The sequence below is a fragment of the Mytilus edulis genome, chromosome 2, assembly GCF_963676685.1.
Source record: "Mytilus edulis chromosome 2, xbMytEdul2.2, whole genome shotgun sequence".
Taxonomy (NCBI): domain Eukaryota; kingdom Metazoa; phylum Mollusca; class Bivalvia; order Mytilida; family Mytilidae; genus Mytilus; species Mytilus edulis.
The window spans coordinates 49,367,221-49,387,520 of record NC_092345.1 but is presented as its reverse complement, the minus strand read 5'-3'; the positions used below and the strand labels follow the sequence as shown (position 1 = coordinate 49,387,520).

Sequence of the window (20,300 nt, the reverse complement as noted above, 5' to 3'; positions counted from 1 at the left end):
CACACTAAAGCTTTGCGAAAAAAAAATCTGATTCAGTTTTAAAAGGCCCTATTAGTGTTTTGTCAATGTTAAACTCAGAGAGACAACAACTGGAAGTCAATAAATATTTTGATATGTGACATTCATTGTCGGAGAACTTTACAGTATTTTGTGAACTCGATAAATATATCTGATACCTCTATTACGAATCCATAAAATTAAAAGTATTTTGTTCTTCTAATTATAAGTCACCTGTTTGTCTCCACATTTATAATTTATAATAGCTTATTTAGGGTAATGGTTTCAATTATCAAATGAGAAAACTTAAATATCAATGCACTAGATAAGCCAATAGTTAAACTAAGTTACTGAGCTGTACTCGAATCCAGTGTTTTGAAAAGGGTACATAAAAAAACTATATACATAGTCTAAAAACATAAGTTTAAAGGCCATATATGTATGCTTTTGCATCATCTAAAGTCGTGTATTGGTCTCGGAATATAATTTCGACAACCTATAGTGTCTTGTGTTATTTCATGCAAGTTTCTTGTTTTATCTGTGTCTTCAATATGTATGTTCATCATCATCTTTATATTTCGATGAGAAAACATGAACAGGTTTACTATATAAGAAAAAAAAACTCATCAAGGATAACATGCTCATAACTGTGTACACCATGTATGTTTTACCTACAAAATGCTCATCATTGACGAAGTTGAAGAGCAATAAGAACCAACATTCCGAATGATTTAACCATGCACAGCTAATGTTATATATTATAGTGATCGAAAACCCTTATTATTTTGAACTTATCAAAGTTTTGTAAACAGTTGATTCATAGATATGACAATGATTGTCGGAGTTGACATACATTTTATTCCGAGAAACAACTTATATTTACTGTTTTTGGTTTTAAATTTCATGTTTTTCAATTACTAATCAATAATACAGAATAACTTGTTTCTTGTTTTGAATTATGTGGTTAGTTTTCTCTGTTGAATTAGTTCATAATTTATGCAAATTCACAACTGCTTAACTGCAGTTTCAAACTAGAAAATCATTATCAATTCCATTGTGATTCAGTATAAAAAGAAAGCAACTATGATTTTCAGTATCAAGGCGGTGTCTTCTATGCTAATCGCGCTTGTAGGAATTTGTTTTATCAACTCCATACACCTAATAAATCAGAATCCTCAGGATGCTGCTAAATTTTATGAAGCAGTTACCGACTATTCAACATGAGTTTTACGTGTCCTCTTTGTATATTTCGTTTCTTTTTTAAACTTCCAATGATTGTTGTGCATCTCTATTTTCATGCATCTTTTACAATTATGCTCTACAATTATCCTCATTTTCTCAATTATAACATGTTCCATCGCGTTAATATAGGTGATTAGATTTAATCTTCCATGTGATGTTCTCACTTTTACCTGCGTAATGCAGATACCTTTATTATCTTCAAGTTTTATTCATCGTTTAATTGAATATAATTAACAGTATGACAAATATGAATTTATGGTAGCATGATTTTGTATTATGGCCTTTAATTGTGTGATGCGCCTGTTGAAGCGCAGACAATTCATTAATGACCTGCATGACACAATGAAAAAGTTAAATCTGTATATTGTAATTTCAACGCCTTGAAGGCTCGAAGTTATCTAATATTGCTTCCTTAGTGAAACTACCTACGTAACAAACTAGGCATCATTCAGACACCAATTTCTCGACTACATCTGACAGATGAAACATTTAAGAGGATAATTAACAGCCGTTCAAAAAAAAAAGGTTCAATTATTTTACATATTAGAAATATTTTTTTTTCATCTTTGATGGATTTAATTAGCTGCGATAAGACAGGAGCAAAACAGGAGCTAATTTGACCAAGTTTCTCCAAAACAAAAGATCAACTTAAAGCAACTCATTGAATATCATCTATAATAAAAGCGCAGTATGGCTCACTTGCAATTGGCGGGTATCGTTTAAGAAACTTAAAATTTTTAATTTATATTAGATTTCAAGACATATTTGTTTGTTTTACAGTGATTAAGATTATAACACATTGTTGACTGCTGTACAAGTATTTTTGCATTTTAACTAATTATGTCTGTTTATTTTGTTCACACATCGTTGTCTATATTATGGGGGGGAGGGGGGATTGCGACTGTCATACAAGTGAGAGATTTAGCTAGCTATAAAATCGTTTAATGTGTTAGAGCTTTTGATTTTGCTATTAGCTTATGGACTTTAAATTTACAACTTTAGTCGACGTTCGCTATTTTCGTTATTTTACTTGTTTTTCTTAAAAAACGTGACATTCTTGAACCCAAAATTCAAAACATTTTGGATTACCTGGTGATAAACTGCACATATATTTACCTATTAAAATGTATATATATATAAAATACCTGTAACTGATATCGTGTTTTTAATTTAATTTCCAGTTAATTGTATGTAACCTTGATCAAAATTGTATTCTGGGAAGATATTGTTTGGTACCACATGTTGTTCCATAATAGTTTTATCAATCAATATATTTTGGCAATAAATATAGACAAAACCAGAATAATAATGCATTCAGATATCAGTTAAGGTTGTGTATGTAAGTATTGTATGTTGAATAATAATTTTCATCTCTGTAATTTATTATTTTAATCTATTAAATAATTTTAGAATTGAATTTGTAGTTATTTAAATGATAAATCTTTTTGAAATTGTACAAAAAACAAATTTAAGTAAATGTTATATTTACATATATTTAAATGGGAAATGTTTTGTAATATGTGTCTCATAAGCCAATTTGATGGCTGGGTACTGATTGTTTTAATGTATATTTTTTTATGCCATTGTATTATGTTCAAGCAGTATGTGACAAAATAATAAAATTAAAAAAAATATATAGTTAAATGACTTCTGTTATGGATGTGCATTTATGTATAAACAATGTTTAAGTTGCGATAAATTGTATATTATTTATTTATAATTATTTAATGGTTTTCAACGTATATTTGCGAATTCGAAATTATTCGGTTCGCAGATGTTTGTCAATTTAAAAAAAAAACGTCTCTTCTTTACAGAAAATGATTAAATTATAAAATACATCAAATCATAATTATCACCTGACCTTCAAAAGAAAATTTTAGTTGACATTATTAGATATACAAGTATCATGAAAAAGGCTGATGTTGTATGTTTTTTTTTAGCAGTGCTTTAATTACATAAACGTAGAAAATGTTAAAATGTGTGATGTTCCTGCTTCTTGCTGGTCTACTGAGTAAGTATTAAACAAATCATATTCGTAACAAATTTTCATTTAAGATTTTGCTACTGTAGTTTACTATGATGCTAATGTCTATGACTTGCGTTGTATGTTTTTATCTCGTTGACGTTTATACACAATTCATTCTCTTGGTTTTTATATATCATATTCCAAAATATCTTACGGTGGGTTAATATAACAATTACATGCTCAGTCCATTCGTCCAACCCCTACTTTCGTAACACTATTATCATGTGTTCTATTTGATTTGTAAGACTCATATTCGCTGGTAACCGATACTTTGAGGTTTCAATCGGATAAATGAACTTAAATATTTTCGTGTAAATTCATGATAAGCAACTTGACAATGACGAGCTTTAAGTTTATAAACGATTTTTCAATCTGTCGTGAACTTGTGCCTTCTAATTAAAAATACTCTAAATTGTTCAATGTGTTGTATGAACATAATAATTTTGTCACACTTTGATAATTTGTAACGTATATAGACAATAATAGTGCATTGACTTGACATATCAACGATATAAGGATGAGGCTTAGAAACGAGGACATGAGAGGCTGTGCCGAGCTATTTTCCCGTTTCAGGCCGAATCCTTATGTCGTTGATATGTCAAGTCAATGCACTATTATATTGTCTTTATACTGCAATCTAAAAGAGTACTACTTTTACAATTGGTGTTTAGTGTGTATGTTATTATTTGATTTAAATATCGGGAAACTTCCCTGTTTTATAAAAAGGACTCATATCATGCAGGCGGAGAAATGTACAGCACAATGAAATGTACATCTACCTGTTGAAACCTGCAATCGATGATTAACAAGTTTGTTTGAGAATGAACTAAAATATCAAGAATAAGCATAAAACATAATGATATATAATTCTCAAACCAAAACTATTAATTAATGAAATATGTTTTTTTTTTCTAAAAATTGCAAAAGAAATAAGTTTGAGTCGTTGTATACTTTGGAAACAATAACAGGTTGAATAGGTCGTATGAATAATTAATTACAATTTAGGCAATTTGAATTTAAATATTCATGAGAAAAAGTGATTTCAGATCAGCGACTGTATATGACATAGAAATATACGGTCAACGCATTTTGACTGCTCAAATGGAACGAATGCAGTATAAAAAGACAATAATAGTGCATTGACTTGACATATCAACGATATAAGGATGAGGCTTAGAAATGGGGAAATGCGAGGCTGTGCCGAGCTATTTCCCCGTTTCGGGCCGAATCCTTATATCGTTGATATGTCAAGTCAATGCACTATTATTGTCTTAATACTGCAATCTAAAAAAACATTTTCAATTGTTGATTAATGCGTTAAGGTTATTTGTTTGATTTAAATATTGGGTGAAATACCCTTTAAAGAGGCCTCACATCATGCTCGCGAAGAAATATACAACACAATGAAATGTACATTTACCTGTTGAAACCAACACTCGATGGTGAACGAAATCGTTTGAGTATGGACTTAAATATCAACCATAAGCATAAAACATAATGATTTATAGGTTGCAAACAAAAAATATTAACAAATTAAATATGTTTTTCCAATAATTGCGAAGGAAACAATATTGAGTCGTTCCACGCATCGTTGTATGCATTTGAAACAAGAACAGGTTGAAAAGGTCGTATGAATAATTCAATATTATTTCGGCAATTTCTATTTAAATATTCATGAGGAAAAGTGATATCGGGTCAGTGACTGTATATGACATAGAAATATACAGTCAACGCATTTTGACTGCTCAAATAGAACGAGTGCAGTATAAATAGACAATAATAGTGCATTGACCGTACATATCAAAGATATAAGGATGAGGCTTAGAAACGGGGAAAGCGAGGCTATGCACTATTATTGTCTTTATACTGAAATCTGAAAAAACATTTTTAATTGTTGTTTAATGCGTTAATTTTATTATTTGATTTAGATATTGGGAAACACTCCCTTTTTAAAAAGGCCTCATATCATGCAGGCGGAGAAATATACAACACAATGAAATGTACATCTACCTGTTGAAACCTGCAATCGATGATTAACAAGTTTGTTTGAGAATGAACTAAAATATCAAGAATAAGCATAAAACATAATGATATATAATTCTCAAACCAAAACTATTAATTAATGAAATATGTTTTTTTTTTCTAAAAATTGCAAAAGAAATAAGTTTGAGTCGTTGTATACTTTGGAAACAATAACAGGTTGAATAGGTCGTATGAATAATTAATTACAATTTAGGCAATTTGAATTTAAATATTCATGAGAAAAAGTGATTTCAGATCAGCGACTGTATATGACATAGAAATATACGGTCAACGCATTTTGACTGCTCAAATGGAACGAATGCAGTATAAAAAGACAATAATAGTGCATTGACTTGACATATCAACGATATAAGGATGAGGCTTAGAAATGGGGAAATGCGAGGCTGTGCCGAGCTATTTCCCCGTTTCGGGCCGAATCCTTATATCGTTGATATGTCAAGTCAATGCACTATTATTGTCTTAATACTGCAATCTAAAAAAACATTTTCAATTGTTGATTAATGCGTTAAGGTTATTTGTTTGATTTAAATATTGGGTGAAATACCCTTTAAAGAGGCCTCACATCATGCTCGCGAAGAAATATACAACACAATGAAATGTACATTTACCTGTTGAAACCAACACTCGATGGTGAACGAAATCGTTTGAGTATGGACTTAAATATCAACCATAAGCATAAAACATAATGATTTATAGGTTGCAAACAAAAAATATTAACAAATTAAATATGTTTTTCCAATAATTGCGAAGGAAACAATATTGAGTCGTTCCACGCATCGTTGTATGCATTTGAAACAAGAACAGGTTGAAAAGGTCGTATGAATAATTCAATATTATTTCGGCAATTTCTATTTAAATATTCATGAGGAAAAGTGATATCGGGTCAGTGACTGTATATGACATAGAAATATACAGTCAACGCATTTTGACTGCTCAAATAGAACGAGTGCAGTATAAATAGACAATAATAGTGCATTGACCGTACATATCAAAGATATAAGGATGAGGCTTAGAAACGGGGAAAGCGAGGCTATGCACTATTATTGTCTTTATACTGAAATCTGAAAAAACATTTTTAATTGTTGTTTAATGCGTTAATTTTATTATTTGATTTAGATATTGGGAAACACTCCCTTTTTAAAAAGGCCTCATATCATGCAGGCGGAGAAATATACAACACAATGAAATGTACATCTACCTGTTGAAACCTGCAATCGATGATTAACAAGTTTGTTTGAGAATGAACTAAAATATCAAGAATAAGCATAAAACATAATGATATATAATTCTCAAACCAAAACTATTAATTAATGAAATATGTTTTTTTTTTCTAAAAATTGCAAAAGAAATAAGTTTGAGTCGTTGTATACTTTGGAAACAATAACAGGTTGAATAGGTCGTATGAATAATTAATTACAATTTAGGCAATTTGAATTTAAATATTCATGAGAAAAAGTGATTTCAGATCAGCGACTGTATATGACATAGAAATATACGGTCAACGCATTTTGACTGCTCAAATGGAACGAATGCAGTATAAAAAGACAATAATAGTGCATTGACTTGACATATCAACGATATAAGGATGAGGCTTAGAAATGGGGAAATGCGAGGCTGTGCCGAGCTATTTCCCCGTTTCGGGCCGAATCCTTATATCGTTGATATGTCAAGTCAATGCACTATTATTGTCTTAATACTGCAATCTAAAAAAACATTTTCAATTGTTGATTAATGCGTTAAGGTTATTTGTTTGATTTAAATATTGGGTGAAATACCCTTTAAAGAGGCCTCACATCATGCTCGCGAAGAAATATACAACACAATGAAATGTACATTTACCTGTTGAAACCAACACTCGATGGTGAACGAAATCGTTTGAGTATGGACTTAAATATCAACCATAAGCATAAAACATAATGATTTATAGGTTGCAAACAAAAAATATTAACAAATTAAATATGTTTTTCCAATAATTGCGAAGGAAACAATATTGAGTCGTTCCACGCATCGTTGTATGCATTTGAAACAAGAACAGGTTGAAAAGGTCGTATGAATAATTCAATATTATTTCGGCAATTTCTATTTAAATATTCATGAGGAAAAGTGATATCGGGTCAGTGACTGTATATGACATAGAAATATACAGTCAACGCATTTTGACTGCTCAAATAGAACGAGTGCAGTATAAATAGACAATAATAGTGCATTGACTTTACATATCAAAGATATAAGGATGAGGCTTAGAAACGGGGAAAGCGAGGCTATGCACTATTATTGTCTTTATACTGAAATCTGAAAAAACATTTTTAATTGTTGTTTAATGCGTTAATTTTATTATTTGATTTAGATATTGGGAAACACTCCCTTTTTAAAAAGGCCTCATATCATGCAGGCGGAGAAATATACAACACAATGAAATGTACAATTCCTGATGAAACCCTAAATCGATGGTGAAGGAATTGTTTGAGATGAACTAAAATATCAACAATAAGCATAAAACATAATGATTTAAGTGAAATATTGTTTTCTAAAAATTGTAAAAGAAATAAGTTTGAGTCTTTGTATACATTGGAAACAAGAACAGGTTGAATAGGTCGTATGAATAATTAATTACAATTTCGGCAATTTCTATTTAAATATTCATGAGGAAAAGTTATATCAGGTCAGTGGTTGTGCATAATATAGAAATATACAGTCAACGCATTTTGACTGCTCAAATAGAACGAGTGCAGTATAAAAGGGTTTATCGGTTCCATCAGACACTTAATTTCAGATTTAGAAAAATTTGATTACAAACACGTACATAATTTCGGCGTCAAAATAGCTTTTCTGAATTTTCCGTTATCGGGAACGCTCAAAACCCCAGGTAAAAAAGCTCAAGATGTATAAGATCTAAAAAGCTATCTGATGTTCAGTAGTTGTCGTTTGTTAATGTGGTTCATAACTGTTTCTCGTATCTCGATTATTATATAGATTAGACCGTTGGTTTTTTTTCTGTTTGAATTGTTTTACACAAGTATTTTTTTAGGGGCCTTTACAGCTTGCTTTTCGGTGTGAGCAAAGGCTCATTGTTGGAGACCGTACCTTGACCTATAATGGTTTACTTTTATAAATTGTGACTTGTTTGGAGAGTTGTTTCATTGGCACTCATATCACATCTTCATGATATATCTATCTATAATACTAAAATTACGAGGTCCAATTTGTCAGCCGTCATCACGTAAAAACGACGAATCACAGAATTCAACTTTATATATAACTAATATAGTACAAAGGTGTAGATTAAAAATTACACCACTCCAGGCCCTTTTGTTTTCCACGTAATTAATATTGCCAATAATTAAGAAGTTCCGTGTCGAGTCCGCTACCGATACCAATAGTATATTCACCTGTTACCTATTACCTTATCTGTACGTTCCGCATCTGACAGGCGCACCACCAAACGTTGTATTCAGGACTAATATGCTATATACACGGGTCATAACCACAGGGTTGACACTACTAAATTGTCAAATTGTTACCTATTATAGTATTTTAATCAGTAAGACTTTCTAACATAACAATACGAATACTAACAAGAGTACACACGCTGAAATGTCTCGCCTTCTATACTAATCATTGATATTATGTTGATAGTCCTAAGTATAAAGTTAAGCTTTATAACAACTGTCACATAAACTTAACATTAACCAAGATAACTAAACAAAGACCAATGAACCTTGAAAATGAGGTCAAGATTAGATGAACCATGCCAGGCAGACATGTACAGCTAGCAATGCTTCTATACAACATATATAGTTGACCTATTACTTATAGTTTAAGAAAAATAGACCAAAACACAAAAACTTAACACAGTGCAATGAACCGTGAAAATGAGGTCACGGTCAAAAAAAAAAACCTGCGCGACTGACATAAAGATCATAAAATATTTCCATACACCAAATATAGTTGACCTATAGCATATAGTATTAGATAAAAAGACCAAAACTCAAAAACTTAACATTGACCACTGAACCATGAAAATGAGGTCAAGGTCACATGACATCTGCCCGCTAGACATGTACACCTTACAATCATTCCATACAACAAATATAGTAGACCTATTGCATATAGTATGAGAAAAACAGACCAAAACCCAAAAATTTAACTATAACCACTGAACCATGAAAATGAAGTCAAGGTCAGATGACACCTGCCAGTTGGACATGTACACCTTACAGTCCTTCCATACACCGAATATACTAGCCCTATTGCTTATAGTATCTAAGATATGGACTTGACCACCAAAACTTAACCTTGTTCACTGATCCATGAAATGAGGTCGAGGTCAAGTGAAAACTGTCTGACAGACATGAGGACCTTGCAAGGTACGCACATATAAAATATAGTTATCCTATTACTTATAATAAGAGAGAATTCAACATTACAAAAAATTTGAACTTTTTTTTCAAGTGGTCACTGAACCATGAAAATGAGGTCAAGGACATTGGACATGTGACTGACGGAAACTTCGTAACATGAGGCATCTATATACAAAGTATGAAGTATCCAGGTCTTCCACCTTCTAAAATATAAAGCTTTTAAGAAGTTAGCTAACACCGCCGCCGCCGCCGGATCACTATCCCTATGTCGAGCTTTCTGCAACAAAAGTTGCAGGCTCGACAAAAATCGGGACTAAAAATAAGGCGTATAGGTACAGTTTTCAATTTGTTAGTGGGCATGACGTAAAACAGCAAAGCAAAGAATTCAACTTTATTTATAACTTATATAGGACAATGCTGTTGATTAAAATATACTCCATTCCAGGACCTTTTGTTTTCAAAATAATTAATATTACCAATAACTGATAAGTTCCAGTTCAACGGATTCAAACAGAAAGACTTGAAAGCAGAGAAAAACTGGGTGTGTTCTAGTATATAATAATAGACACACGACAAATAGCCGAATGCAGTGTAAATATTTTTAGTATTTGTTCATTTTTCGCATTGGTTTTGACTATTTCTTGTGATAGCAGTGAGCAATTATCATCAATTGCGATATGTTAACATCGTTCTGTTTCTACAAAAATGATCGATTTCGATCAATAAGGTTTCATAATATGCCATTACGAAAAGATCCGTTGAACGCAGTTACAATAAATAAATTTATTTGAATAAGAACTGCGAAATGAATAATTGAAGCAATCAATCGCGATCAATTCAAACAACTTCAACTAATTTTATGGACATAGTCCCAAGCCAATTGTAACTGTTCTGATTATGAACTGTAAACGTCGAATCACTTGCTGTTAATTAAGTTTCATTCCGTGAGGGGTTATTTTACTTAGTTTTTTAAATACTACCTTAATTTGAATCAATCTTGGTACTAGTATATATAAATGCGAATATAGTTACTTATATTCCTTTATAAGAAAACAAAATATAACAAACAAGAATGTGTCCATAGTACACGGATTCCCCACTCGCACTATCATTTTCTATGTTTAGTGGACCGTAAAATTGGGGTAAAAACTCTTAATTTGGCATTTAAATGAGAAAGGTCATATCACAGGGAACATGTATACTAAGTTTCAAAATGATTGGACTTCAACTTCATCAAAAACTACCTTGACCAAAAACTTTAACCTGAAATTTCCACTATCATTTTCTATGTTCAGTGAACCATGAAATTAGGGTCAAAACACTAATTTGGCATTAAAGTTAGAAAAATCATATCATAGGGCACATGTGTACTAAGTTTCAAGTTGATTGGACTTCAACTTCATCAAAAACTACCTTGACCAAAAACTTTAACCTGAAGACAGACGAACGAACGGTGGCACAGACGAGGAAACATAATGCCCCTCTACTATAGTGGGTGGGGCATAAAAATGTATCGATGTTGTGTTTCCAAATTAAAACATCAACAACAAGAACAAAAACAACAAAAAAATAAAATTAAAGAAGAAAGAAATCTCTAATAAAACTTAATGGTAATGATACTGAATACAATTTTTATGTTTTTATGTGTTCCGTATGCGGTGGTATTGCAATAGTTGAATGTATTCAATAATATATTTCTTCTTTTATAAGTTGTTCCGCATGCCGTGGAAGGAAAAAGATGTTATAAGAGGATATGTTGGTGTAGTAAAAGCTACTGCTGTAGGACAATTTCCTATCCGTGTTGGGGAAGAAGGCGCTCACTTGACGATGAGGTTCGACTTGGTATGTTACCTGTTTTAAAATTAAAGATTAAATAGTGTTTTTATTGAGGCATTGGTAAAGTTCTTTCAATACATTTTATTGTTAGAATACAATTATAATGTTGAAATATGGTTCTCCTAAAGAGGACAATATTGAAACATTAAAACTTCCGATTTCAGAATACATTTCTTACTGATGCATGTTTTTTTTTATTAAATGTATCCACTAGTTTAATCAGTTGCATTACCCAAAAGTTAAATAAATAAATAATGAAAATGGCGAAACAATCGTAACTGCAATAAAATGAGAACTAAAAAAAAGTAACAAATCTTACTTTTGAACTATAGAAATGAACTATTCGATATTAATCATACATTCAGACTCATAAATCGAAAACAAACTGACAAAGAAAAGGCTAAAAAAGAAAAAGACAAATGGACACACAATAGTACAGTACACAAAACACAACATAGAAAACTAAAGACTTAGCAACACGAATCTCACCAAAAATTTGAAGTGATAGCAGGTGCTCTGGAAGAGTAAGCAGATCCTACTCCAGCTTTAACAGCTGAGCATTTGGAGGTTGACAATTAGAGAATTAGAAAGTGCATGCGGCCTTCAACAACAAACAACACATAAATTCGTAAAATAAAAGTACAGTCAACATTAATTTTCGTTAATTAATATTATTTTGGAATCTACTATTAGATGCATCCTTTAAGTCAGCTATGAGAAAGTTTTGAAATAAATAATTGTGTTGTCGTCAAGTTTGTGTATGAGTTCACCTGTGTTGTTTTGTTAAAATGTATATTGTACCTTGTTGTGTCGAAAGGTTGTACTTAGACTGTTTAATAAATCATTGTTTACCCTCAACTACAATCAACAAGACCGAATGAAAAGGGTAGAGGGTGGAAGTTAGATTTATGAATCTTTAGATTCGCCTATCATAAAAACAGTCTATGACAGTAGAAAATAAACGTTAATTAAAAAACAACTTTACTCTGATATATTTTCAGATAACCTAGAAGACTACTAGTTGGTTGAATTATCTAAGCAGTCAGTCAATGAAATAATAAAACTTTTATCAATCAACTAATTGTTTATATAAAATCCAGTAGATGTGGTATGATTGTCAATGAAAAAAATATCAAGTAAACTAAATGTCGTGGACGAAAGCAAGCAATAGGTAACCGTACAGCCTTTAACCATGCGCAAACCCTATCCAACATAGTAAGCTATGACAGCTGTAGAGGACACGGACAAGGAAACATAATTATCCTAAAAAAAGCAGCAATTGAGGCTTAGATGTTTATGAAATGAAATTGAGAATGGAAATGGGGTATGTGTCAAAGAGACAACAACCCGACCAAAAAGCAGACAACAGCCAAAGGCCACCAATGGGTCTTGATTTTCATATCAGTAGCAACAATACTTCTATCTACCTGTCCTGCAAACATACATTGATATGATATTATTTAGTATTATGTTACTTTTTGCTGCATTTTTACACTTAAAATACCTCTGTGTAGCATTGCAGTGAATGCTTTTTATGAACTGGTTTAGTTGTGTTTTCTTGAACTTTTCAATTGTTACATGCAACCTAATTAACGGGAGAACTAACAATACTATTTCAAGATTGATATACTCCATATCCTAAATATCTCGTTCAAATTTTGTCTTTGTGTATATATATATGTTAAGTTTGATTTTTATGTAGCAATTTACATGTTGATGGTAGATGATTAAAGTTTTTTTTCGAATTATTCACAACTTCTTGCTTTACATATTTTCTTAAAATGTCCTGAACCAAGTCAGTTCTCAAAAAGTCTGTTTCTATGTATTTTGGCTTTCGTTTTAGTAGCAATTAAGCGGTTATGTTGTTCGGTTGTTTCCTCTTACAGTTGATGTGTTTCCCTTGGTTTAGGTTTGTGACCCGGATTTGTTTTCCCTGAAATCTTTTTATGACTATTGAACATCAGTATACTACTGTTGCCTTCATTCACATGAGAACTGTATGTTGGTTGTAATTGTTCTGTAAGATTTTTTGTTTTGATAGGTGCCGTCTCATTCCTGTTATTATATGCCAAACATATTCTTTTGTGCACATTTCTAAGAATACTTTTGACAAGTAATGGTCATATTGTTAAGACAATTTATGACAACTTCCATACAGGATCAATTTGTTCTTAAATTTGACTCCATTTTGCCTATAGGTTATTGCAAAGATCATAACATGGTGTCAATAAAGAAAAATTCTGTGAAGATAAATGTTAACATATGAATTCACATTTAAATGATTTCATCGGTATTTAACAACTTTAATAATATATTAACTGAATACATTTGAGTAAATTTACATAAATTAACAACAACAGAGTGCACATTATAGCATATACCCTTTATTCATCTCCCCATCTTAGATTCACATTTGCATTTGACAACCAGGAATATTTATTTTTCTATTTAAAAATTGATTATATGACAGGTTTCCTACAAGACAGACAAGACATTATCTTTTTTTCTATATATCTGAAAATTTACAAACTAATCGGTTCATATCTTAATAATGCTTAATACTTTGAGGAAATTAATGGACTTGCCATGAATACAAGAAGGTAATGGTTATGTAAAGAAAATGATTGTACTTATTTAAACGTCACTTCAACTTTTAAAAATATCATTTAATAATATTATGATTAACTATAAGTCTCTTCAAAAACCTTTTACACACATATTTCTCTCTTTTCAAAACCTTTTAAAGATATTCTTTCACATCTTTCACAACAATAATACATACAAACACAATATAATTATCTGGTTATCTGAGAATCAAAAATATGAATGTTATGTGGTAACTCACTAGGTATTTTTTAATTTCAGAAAAAATAAAATCTTGTATAGTATGGATTGATATATTTTCGTCAGTATCAATTTTCATGGATTGATGAAAACTTGCATATTTGTGGTTATTTGATTTCGTAGTTTTTGCAAATTGCTTTATACAAAGCCTATTGAAAATATATTATTCGTTTAACATTTGAATTTGTGGTTCACCTGTATCCATGAAACTCACAAAATTTGGTATCCAATGAGTAAAAAAGAATCCATAGTAATGTAGCTTGAAGTATGGACACTAAGGAATCTTAATAAGTACAATCCAATTTCTGAAATTTTGTACTAGAAAAATTATATGGGTCAAATGAAAGCATACTGTTTAATTACATTGCAATTTTGTATGTTTCATTATGCTACATTATTTTGATTGGCTAACAGCAATGTCTTGTCATTCTGAAATTAAATTAAACCTTCATGTAACATTCACGATGACACATGCTTCCACAATAAAGTGCACAGGTAAATAAAAGAAAAACTTGATAGAAATTGTGTTTTCAGGATCCTAGCAAAAAAATGTAATTTTAAGTATTGAATGCTTCTTTTAGTCATTTCATAGGATTGTAGAATCATTGAACGTGCTCACATTTTTAGTATGAAGTCCTTCTGCACCTCTTACAAAATGTACTTCCTTCAACGTGTTAACACTTATAATTCTATTCTTTAACAAATGCACACAGTATACAGCGGTTAATATTTATTTTGATACATTAGTGTGTTGTAATAGTTAGTCAACAGTTCAATGCAGAATTTTGATCAGAAAAACAGATATTATAACAAAGTATTCCATAATAATATTTCTATGGAAATAATAACATCAGTGGATGAAGTATGATAGTCTTTTCTAACACTGACATATTTACATTCAGTTAGATCATTAGCCAAAGTGATAAAATGTAGACATTAAAAAACTCATTATCAATGAAATTTTGCTCCTATTAAAAAAAACCAAGACCATTTCATCCTTCCTGCTATGTGCAACTAATACCTTCAATCAAAAGATAATTAACACTTAACAAAATTGTTGACAAATGTAATCTTCATTATAAATATGGTTGAAATTCAGCCGATTTTGTCAAATTTTACTAAAATCACATATTTTGACCTTTTTGGGATGTAAAAATCAACGTGTTAGAATAAATCTTTGACAAAAATAGTTCTATTTATCTTTCTCACATGTCTTTAAGTCATCTTGAAACATTTTTTGTCTTGTAACATTGAACTTTATAATCCAGGCCCTTACCGAACTTACTCCTTTAGAAAGATCATATCATAAAGAACATGTTTCCTAAGTTTCAAGTCCATTGGACTTCAACTTCATCAAAAACTTACTCGACTAAAAACTTTAACCAAAACTTTAACCTGAAGTGGGATGGACAAACGGACGAACAAACAGACGGAAAGACGTACGGACACACAGACCAGAAAATATAATGCCCATAAATGCTAGTCTGAATGCAATAGGATGCTTAAGTAAAATCATTTCTCTAAATGGTTTAAGCTTACCAAAATAAACAAGCAAAAGATGAGAAAACAAAACAGTTTAGTGGAAAAAAACATATGACCCTCTTCCTCCCATTTCCCCCTTTTAAAAAATCCTAAAACCCAAAAGGTTCACCTTTTGATTTATTTTGTTTGAACACATATTGATTGATGCAATGAGATCAAAAAGTGAAATGAAACAAAACAAAATGCTGTATTATTCATATAAAGTAAATAATTGTTCATTCCTTATTATTGTGAATTGGAATAATATTATCTGTAAATACTGTGTTGATGTAATAGATCGTTCCTGATCAGTGAGAAATGAAATAACAGACAATAGGTCACAGTGCTGTCCTTTCTGTATAAATCACAACAGAGTCATGGTTTATTAAAGTGTCTGTATCATCCTGTGACCTAGGTAACCTTGGTAGTCGTTGGTTACGTAATACTGCTATAGCTGCTGCACTTTCAGTTCTCATTCGACTAGTTCTTTTTAAACTTGCTGACTGAAAAAAAAACATATTCATATTCCTTATTCCTTTACATATATATATTAAACTTACATAATCAATAATAACTATCTTGTTGGTATAATTCATATTGAGTTATCTCCCATTGATCACTGTCTGATTTCAATTTAATCCAGTTGAATTTCAATTAAAAGTCACTAGAACATACATGTTAAAGAAAACTATGAGAATTTTGATAATCTTAATTTTATAAATCCAATAAATCTGTGAAAAAATAATAACATCATTTAACTATAACGCATTAACTAGATAATTCGTGTTAACTTTAACATAACTGCTTTGATTCTCAAGATTAATAGAATGTTGTCTGCAGCCAATTTTGTTTTCTAAATGTAACTTTTATCAAAATAAGTCAACGGGTATTATACCTCTGCCAAGAAATCTTCTGAAGACAGCGTCATAGAAACAGCTAGTGATTCTGTTTCCCCTGTTTGATCTTTGTAACCTGGATTTTCTATTCCTAAAAATATCAATATCATAAACATCTAAATACCAATATCATATGAAGACATCTTCAAATCAAATGTGTCACTAGTGGAGCAGAAACAACTGGCCTTCCAGGGCACCTGAGTTACCAATTTACATACTTTTCTAATAAAACCTTTCATGAATATTAAACAAAATCTGTAGAATAATGTAGGTGTGATGCAGCAAGCACCAACTAAAGATGATCATATATAATATTCAATGACATACAAATTACTTAAAAAAACTTCAAAGCCATAATCTATAGACTCTCTGCACACCTACACCATTATCACCATATGATTTTGGGTATTTATCCCTCATTTGGTCATGCATTTAACTTTTTAAAATATTAATTTTACAAACTTGTGCCCAATATTTGCTTTCAGTTGTTGATAGAAACCCTATCAAAATCTGTTTTTTTGTAGCAACATACCATTTATAGAATTATTGCTTGATCTCTTTATCAGCTGTGTTCCTGGTACCTCTAAAGAAGAAATAACTATTGAAGGCTGTTCCTATAAAAAGAAAGCAAAGAGTATTAATAAGATTATAACAAAAGTCATTTAACAAACCTGTTTGTTATAAACAGATTCATATCATATTTCATTAAAGTCATATGAAACAAGTGACTGTTGAAAAATAATTTTTATCCAATTCTTGAACCAATGCATGTATATATCATAAACTTAGTCTTCTGTGAAAGATTTTATCATTTTTTACGCAAATATATCGTATAATCGTCAAATTTTTTTTTCTTTCTGTCTGTTACGAGGTGAAAAAATGGCAGCTGCTTAATTGTCGTGTTTTCAAGCCGTAGTTTACTGATTGTCACCTTATAGTAAACAATACACAAAAAGCATGGATATTGAGCACGTGTTTAAAATGTACAATCAGATATGGTTTATTTTAAAGACAGATCCATGCGTATTGCGTTCACCAGATTTTTACGAGAAGGGTCACGCTGAGGTCACTTTGTAAACGGAAAATATGTCGGTGAATGCTTCCTCGAAGCAAGCAATTAAAAAAAGTAAACTTCTTCTAAATGTGGACAAATTAAAGAATTTTCTTCAGGAATAAGTATATGTGCATATTAAAGTTTTATAATGAAAACTAACCATTTAGTTATGAAAAAACATATGCATCATTTTTTTTTAATTTGAGGTTTCATATGACTTTAAGCCATCATAATTATGGTGTAACCATGCTTATGCAGTACACTGCTTTTTATTGCCTGTTGCAATCTTACTTTTCTTTGTTCATGTCTTGATGAAGCTCTGAGAATTCTTTTTTTGTCTTTCTGGACAATGAATAATATTTTTTTGCAGAAAAACATAACCTGTTTAACATGCAATGCATATGCACAGTCTTTGACATTGGTGAAAAAGAATTTGATTTTTTTTTTATTAGTTGTTAGTGGCTTTGAACTCAGCTGTCAGTAACTGGGAGTACTCTCAGATTTGTACTTAGTGTCTTTTTCGTTTTGGAATAAACAAGTACGCTATATCCACTCTTTGTATTTCTATAGTATCCATCTGATGAGTTAAGCCTTTTTCAACTGATTTTTATAGTTCATTCTTATCTTGTACTGTTATACCACTGCCAGAGTTCAGGGGGAGGGTTGGGATACAGCTAAAATATGTTTAACCCCACCACATTCTGTATGTATGTGCCTGTCCTAAGTCAGGAGCCTGTAATTTAGTGGTTGTTGTTTGATGATGTGTTACATATTTGTTTTTTGTTCCTTTTTTGTAAATAAATTGAAGGCCATTCAAAGTTTTCTTGTTTTACGTTTGTCATTTCAGGGCCTTTTATAGCTGACTATACAGTATGGGCTTAACTCATTGTTGAAAGCCATACAGTGACCTATAGCTGTTTTAAATTTCTGTGTTATTTAGTCATTGTGGACAGTTGTCTCATTGGCAATCATACCACATCTTCTTTATATGTTTTGATTTTGCTGTAAAGTGTTTGCTGTTTATATCTGGGTGGAAAACCTTTATGCAAATGACAAGATGAAGAACAACACTTACAGCTTTGTTCCTTTTATATATTGATTAATATGTAGGTACCAGTAGCCCTTTTCACAAAAATTCTTAAGTGTAAAATTTATCGTAAGTCTAAAATACAAAAATGTATTCCTTAACAATTCAACAAATATTTTTTTCGTAAGATTAATTTTACACTTAAGATTTTTTGTGAAAAGGGCTACAGTAATACAAGACTGATCATCATGATGCCCTATGAACATCTCTGTGTCCCCCATATCCATTCTATTCAAATGCTGATTCAACATTAACACTCAAGAAGTGCAAAAATGGTGAAAGTACATGTTTGATAGTTCCAACAACTTATAGAAATAAATCCATTACATAAGTTGAGGTTATATGTTAAGAGATGATCCAACATTTTCTTTTACATGCAACCTATTTTTTCTGTAATATAGCTTTTTTGTGCTGATGTGGCTTAAAGCAATCACCAATAAATCAAGTATCTTTTATCTCTGACGTTTTTTGTAAATATACTTATGATAGAAAACATCAGTCAGACATATAAGTATTCAATAACAAAGATTGATCTAAAAGATGGCCTAAGATGTTCAATCATACACATTGTGATCATACCTACAAATTTTCACAATCTTAAAACATATTCTTTCAAAGATCACTGTATCACATTTATACACTTATAACAAAATCTACCTAGATTACCTTTTTTGTTTTATTATTAGATCCATATTGTACAGTGTCTCCTACAAAACCTACCTTAAGTATTCCTAAATTGCCTTCTTTGTTTTATTATTAGATCCATATTTTACAGTGTCTCCTATAAAATCTACCTTCAGTATTCCTAAATTGCCTTCTTTGTTTTATTATTAGATCCATATTGTACAGTGTCTCCTACAAAATCTACCTTCAGTATTCCTAAATTACCTTCTTTGTTTTATTATTAGATCCATATTGTACAGTGTCTCCTACAAAATCTATTCTCCTTAATGATCCTCTGTCTTCTAACTGTTCAGATTTAGATGTTCTGAAATTAAAGAAAAATGAAAAAGAAATAGATCTGTATGCTTACACACAAAATGGTTAAAAGTTCAATATCAAAATAACAAAACCAATTTTTTTTTTTGCAATGAATTGACAAAATATACCTGTACAATTAATGTCAAGCAGACGTATTTGAATCTTTTATCCAGTTGAATAAGAGGTGATATGTGAGGTATACATCATTGAGGCAGTAACCTAATGACACCAACAAAAAAAGACATCTATAGGTCAGCATCAGGTCTTTCACAATAGACAAAGAGTCTAGAAGATTTGAGAATTAATTTTACAGAGATAAACTTGAGCATTGTTCATCAAAACCTTATGCTCGAAAACCAAAATTATATAAAAATATAACTTAAGGAATGACTGTAATATTTTTTCTGTCTAT

At 30.9% G+C, this 20,300-nt stretch overlaps 1 protein-coding gene and 1 long non-coding RNA gene across 3 annotated transcripts in view; one reads left to right on the top strand and one right to left on the bottom strand.

The window, feature by feature from the left end:
- Positions 1–2,541: 2,541 nt before the first annotated feature.
- LOC139510588 (uncharacterized) lies at positions 2,542–12,582 on the top strand. Of its 2 annotated transcripts, none has more exons than XR_011661921.1 (4): positions 2,542–2,578; positions 3,180–3,250; positions 11,380–11,511; positions 12,507–12,582. It is a non-coding gene; the product is annotated as an uncharacterized lncRNA (long non-coding RNA). The 2 variants fall into 2 exon arrangements; XR_011661922.1 differs by having other exon boundaries at positions 2,565–2,587.
- Positions 12,583–13,787: 1,205 nt separating this feature from the next.
- The window catches only part of LOC139512362 (contactin-4-like), an 81,650-nt gene continuing 75,137 nt past the window's right edge, over positions 13,788–20,300 (bottom strand). Inside the window, exons 29-32 of the mRNA XM_071299940.1 lie at positions 19,796–19,895; positions 17,299–17,380; positions 16,766–16,857; positions 13,788–16,373 (exon numbers count right to left, since the gene is read on the bottom strand). Of these exons, the coding sequence (XP_071156041.1) occupies positions 16,209–16,373; positions 16,766–16,857; positions 17,299–17,380; positions 19,796–19,895 (439 nt within the window). The 3' untranslated portion in view covers positions 13,788–16,208. The remainder of the gene's footprint in view (positions 16,374–16,765; positions 16,858–17,298; positions 17,381–19,795; positions 19,896–20,300) is intronic.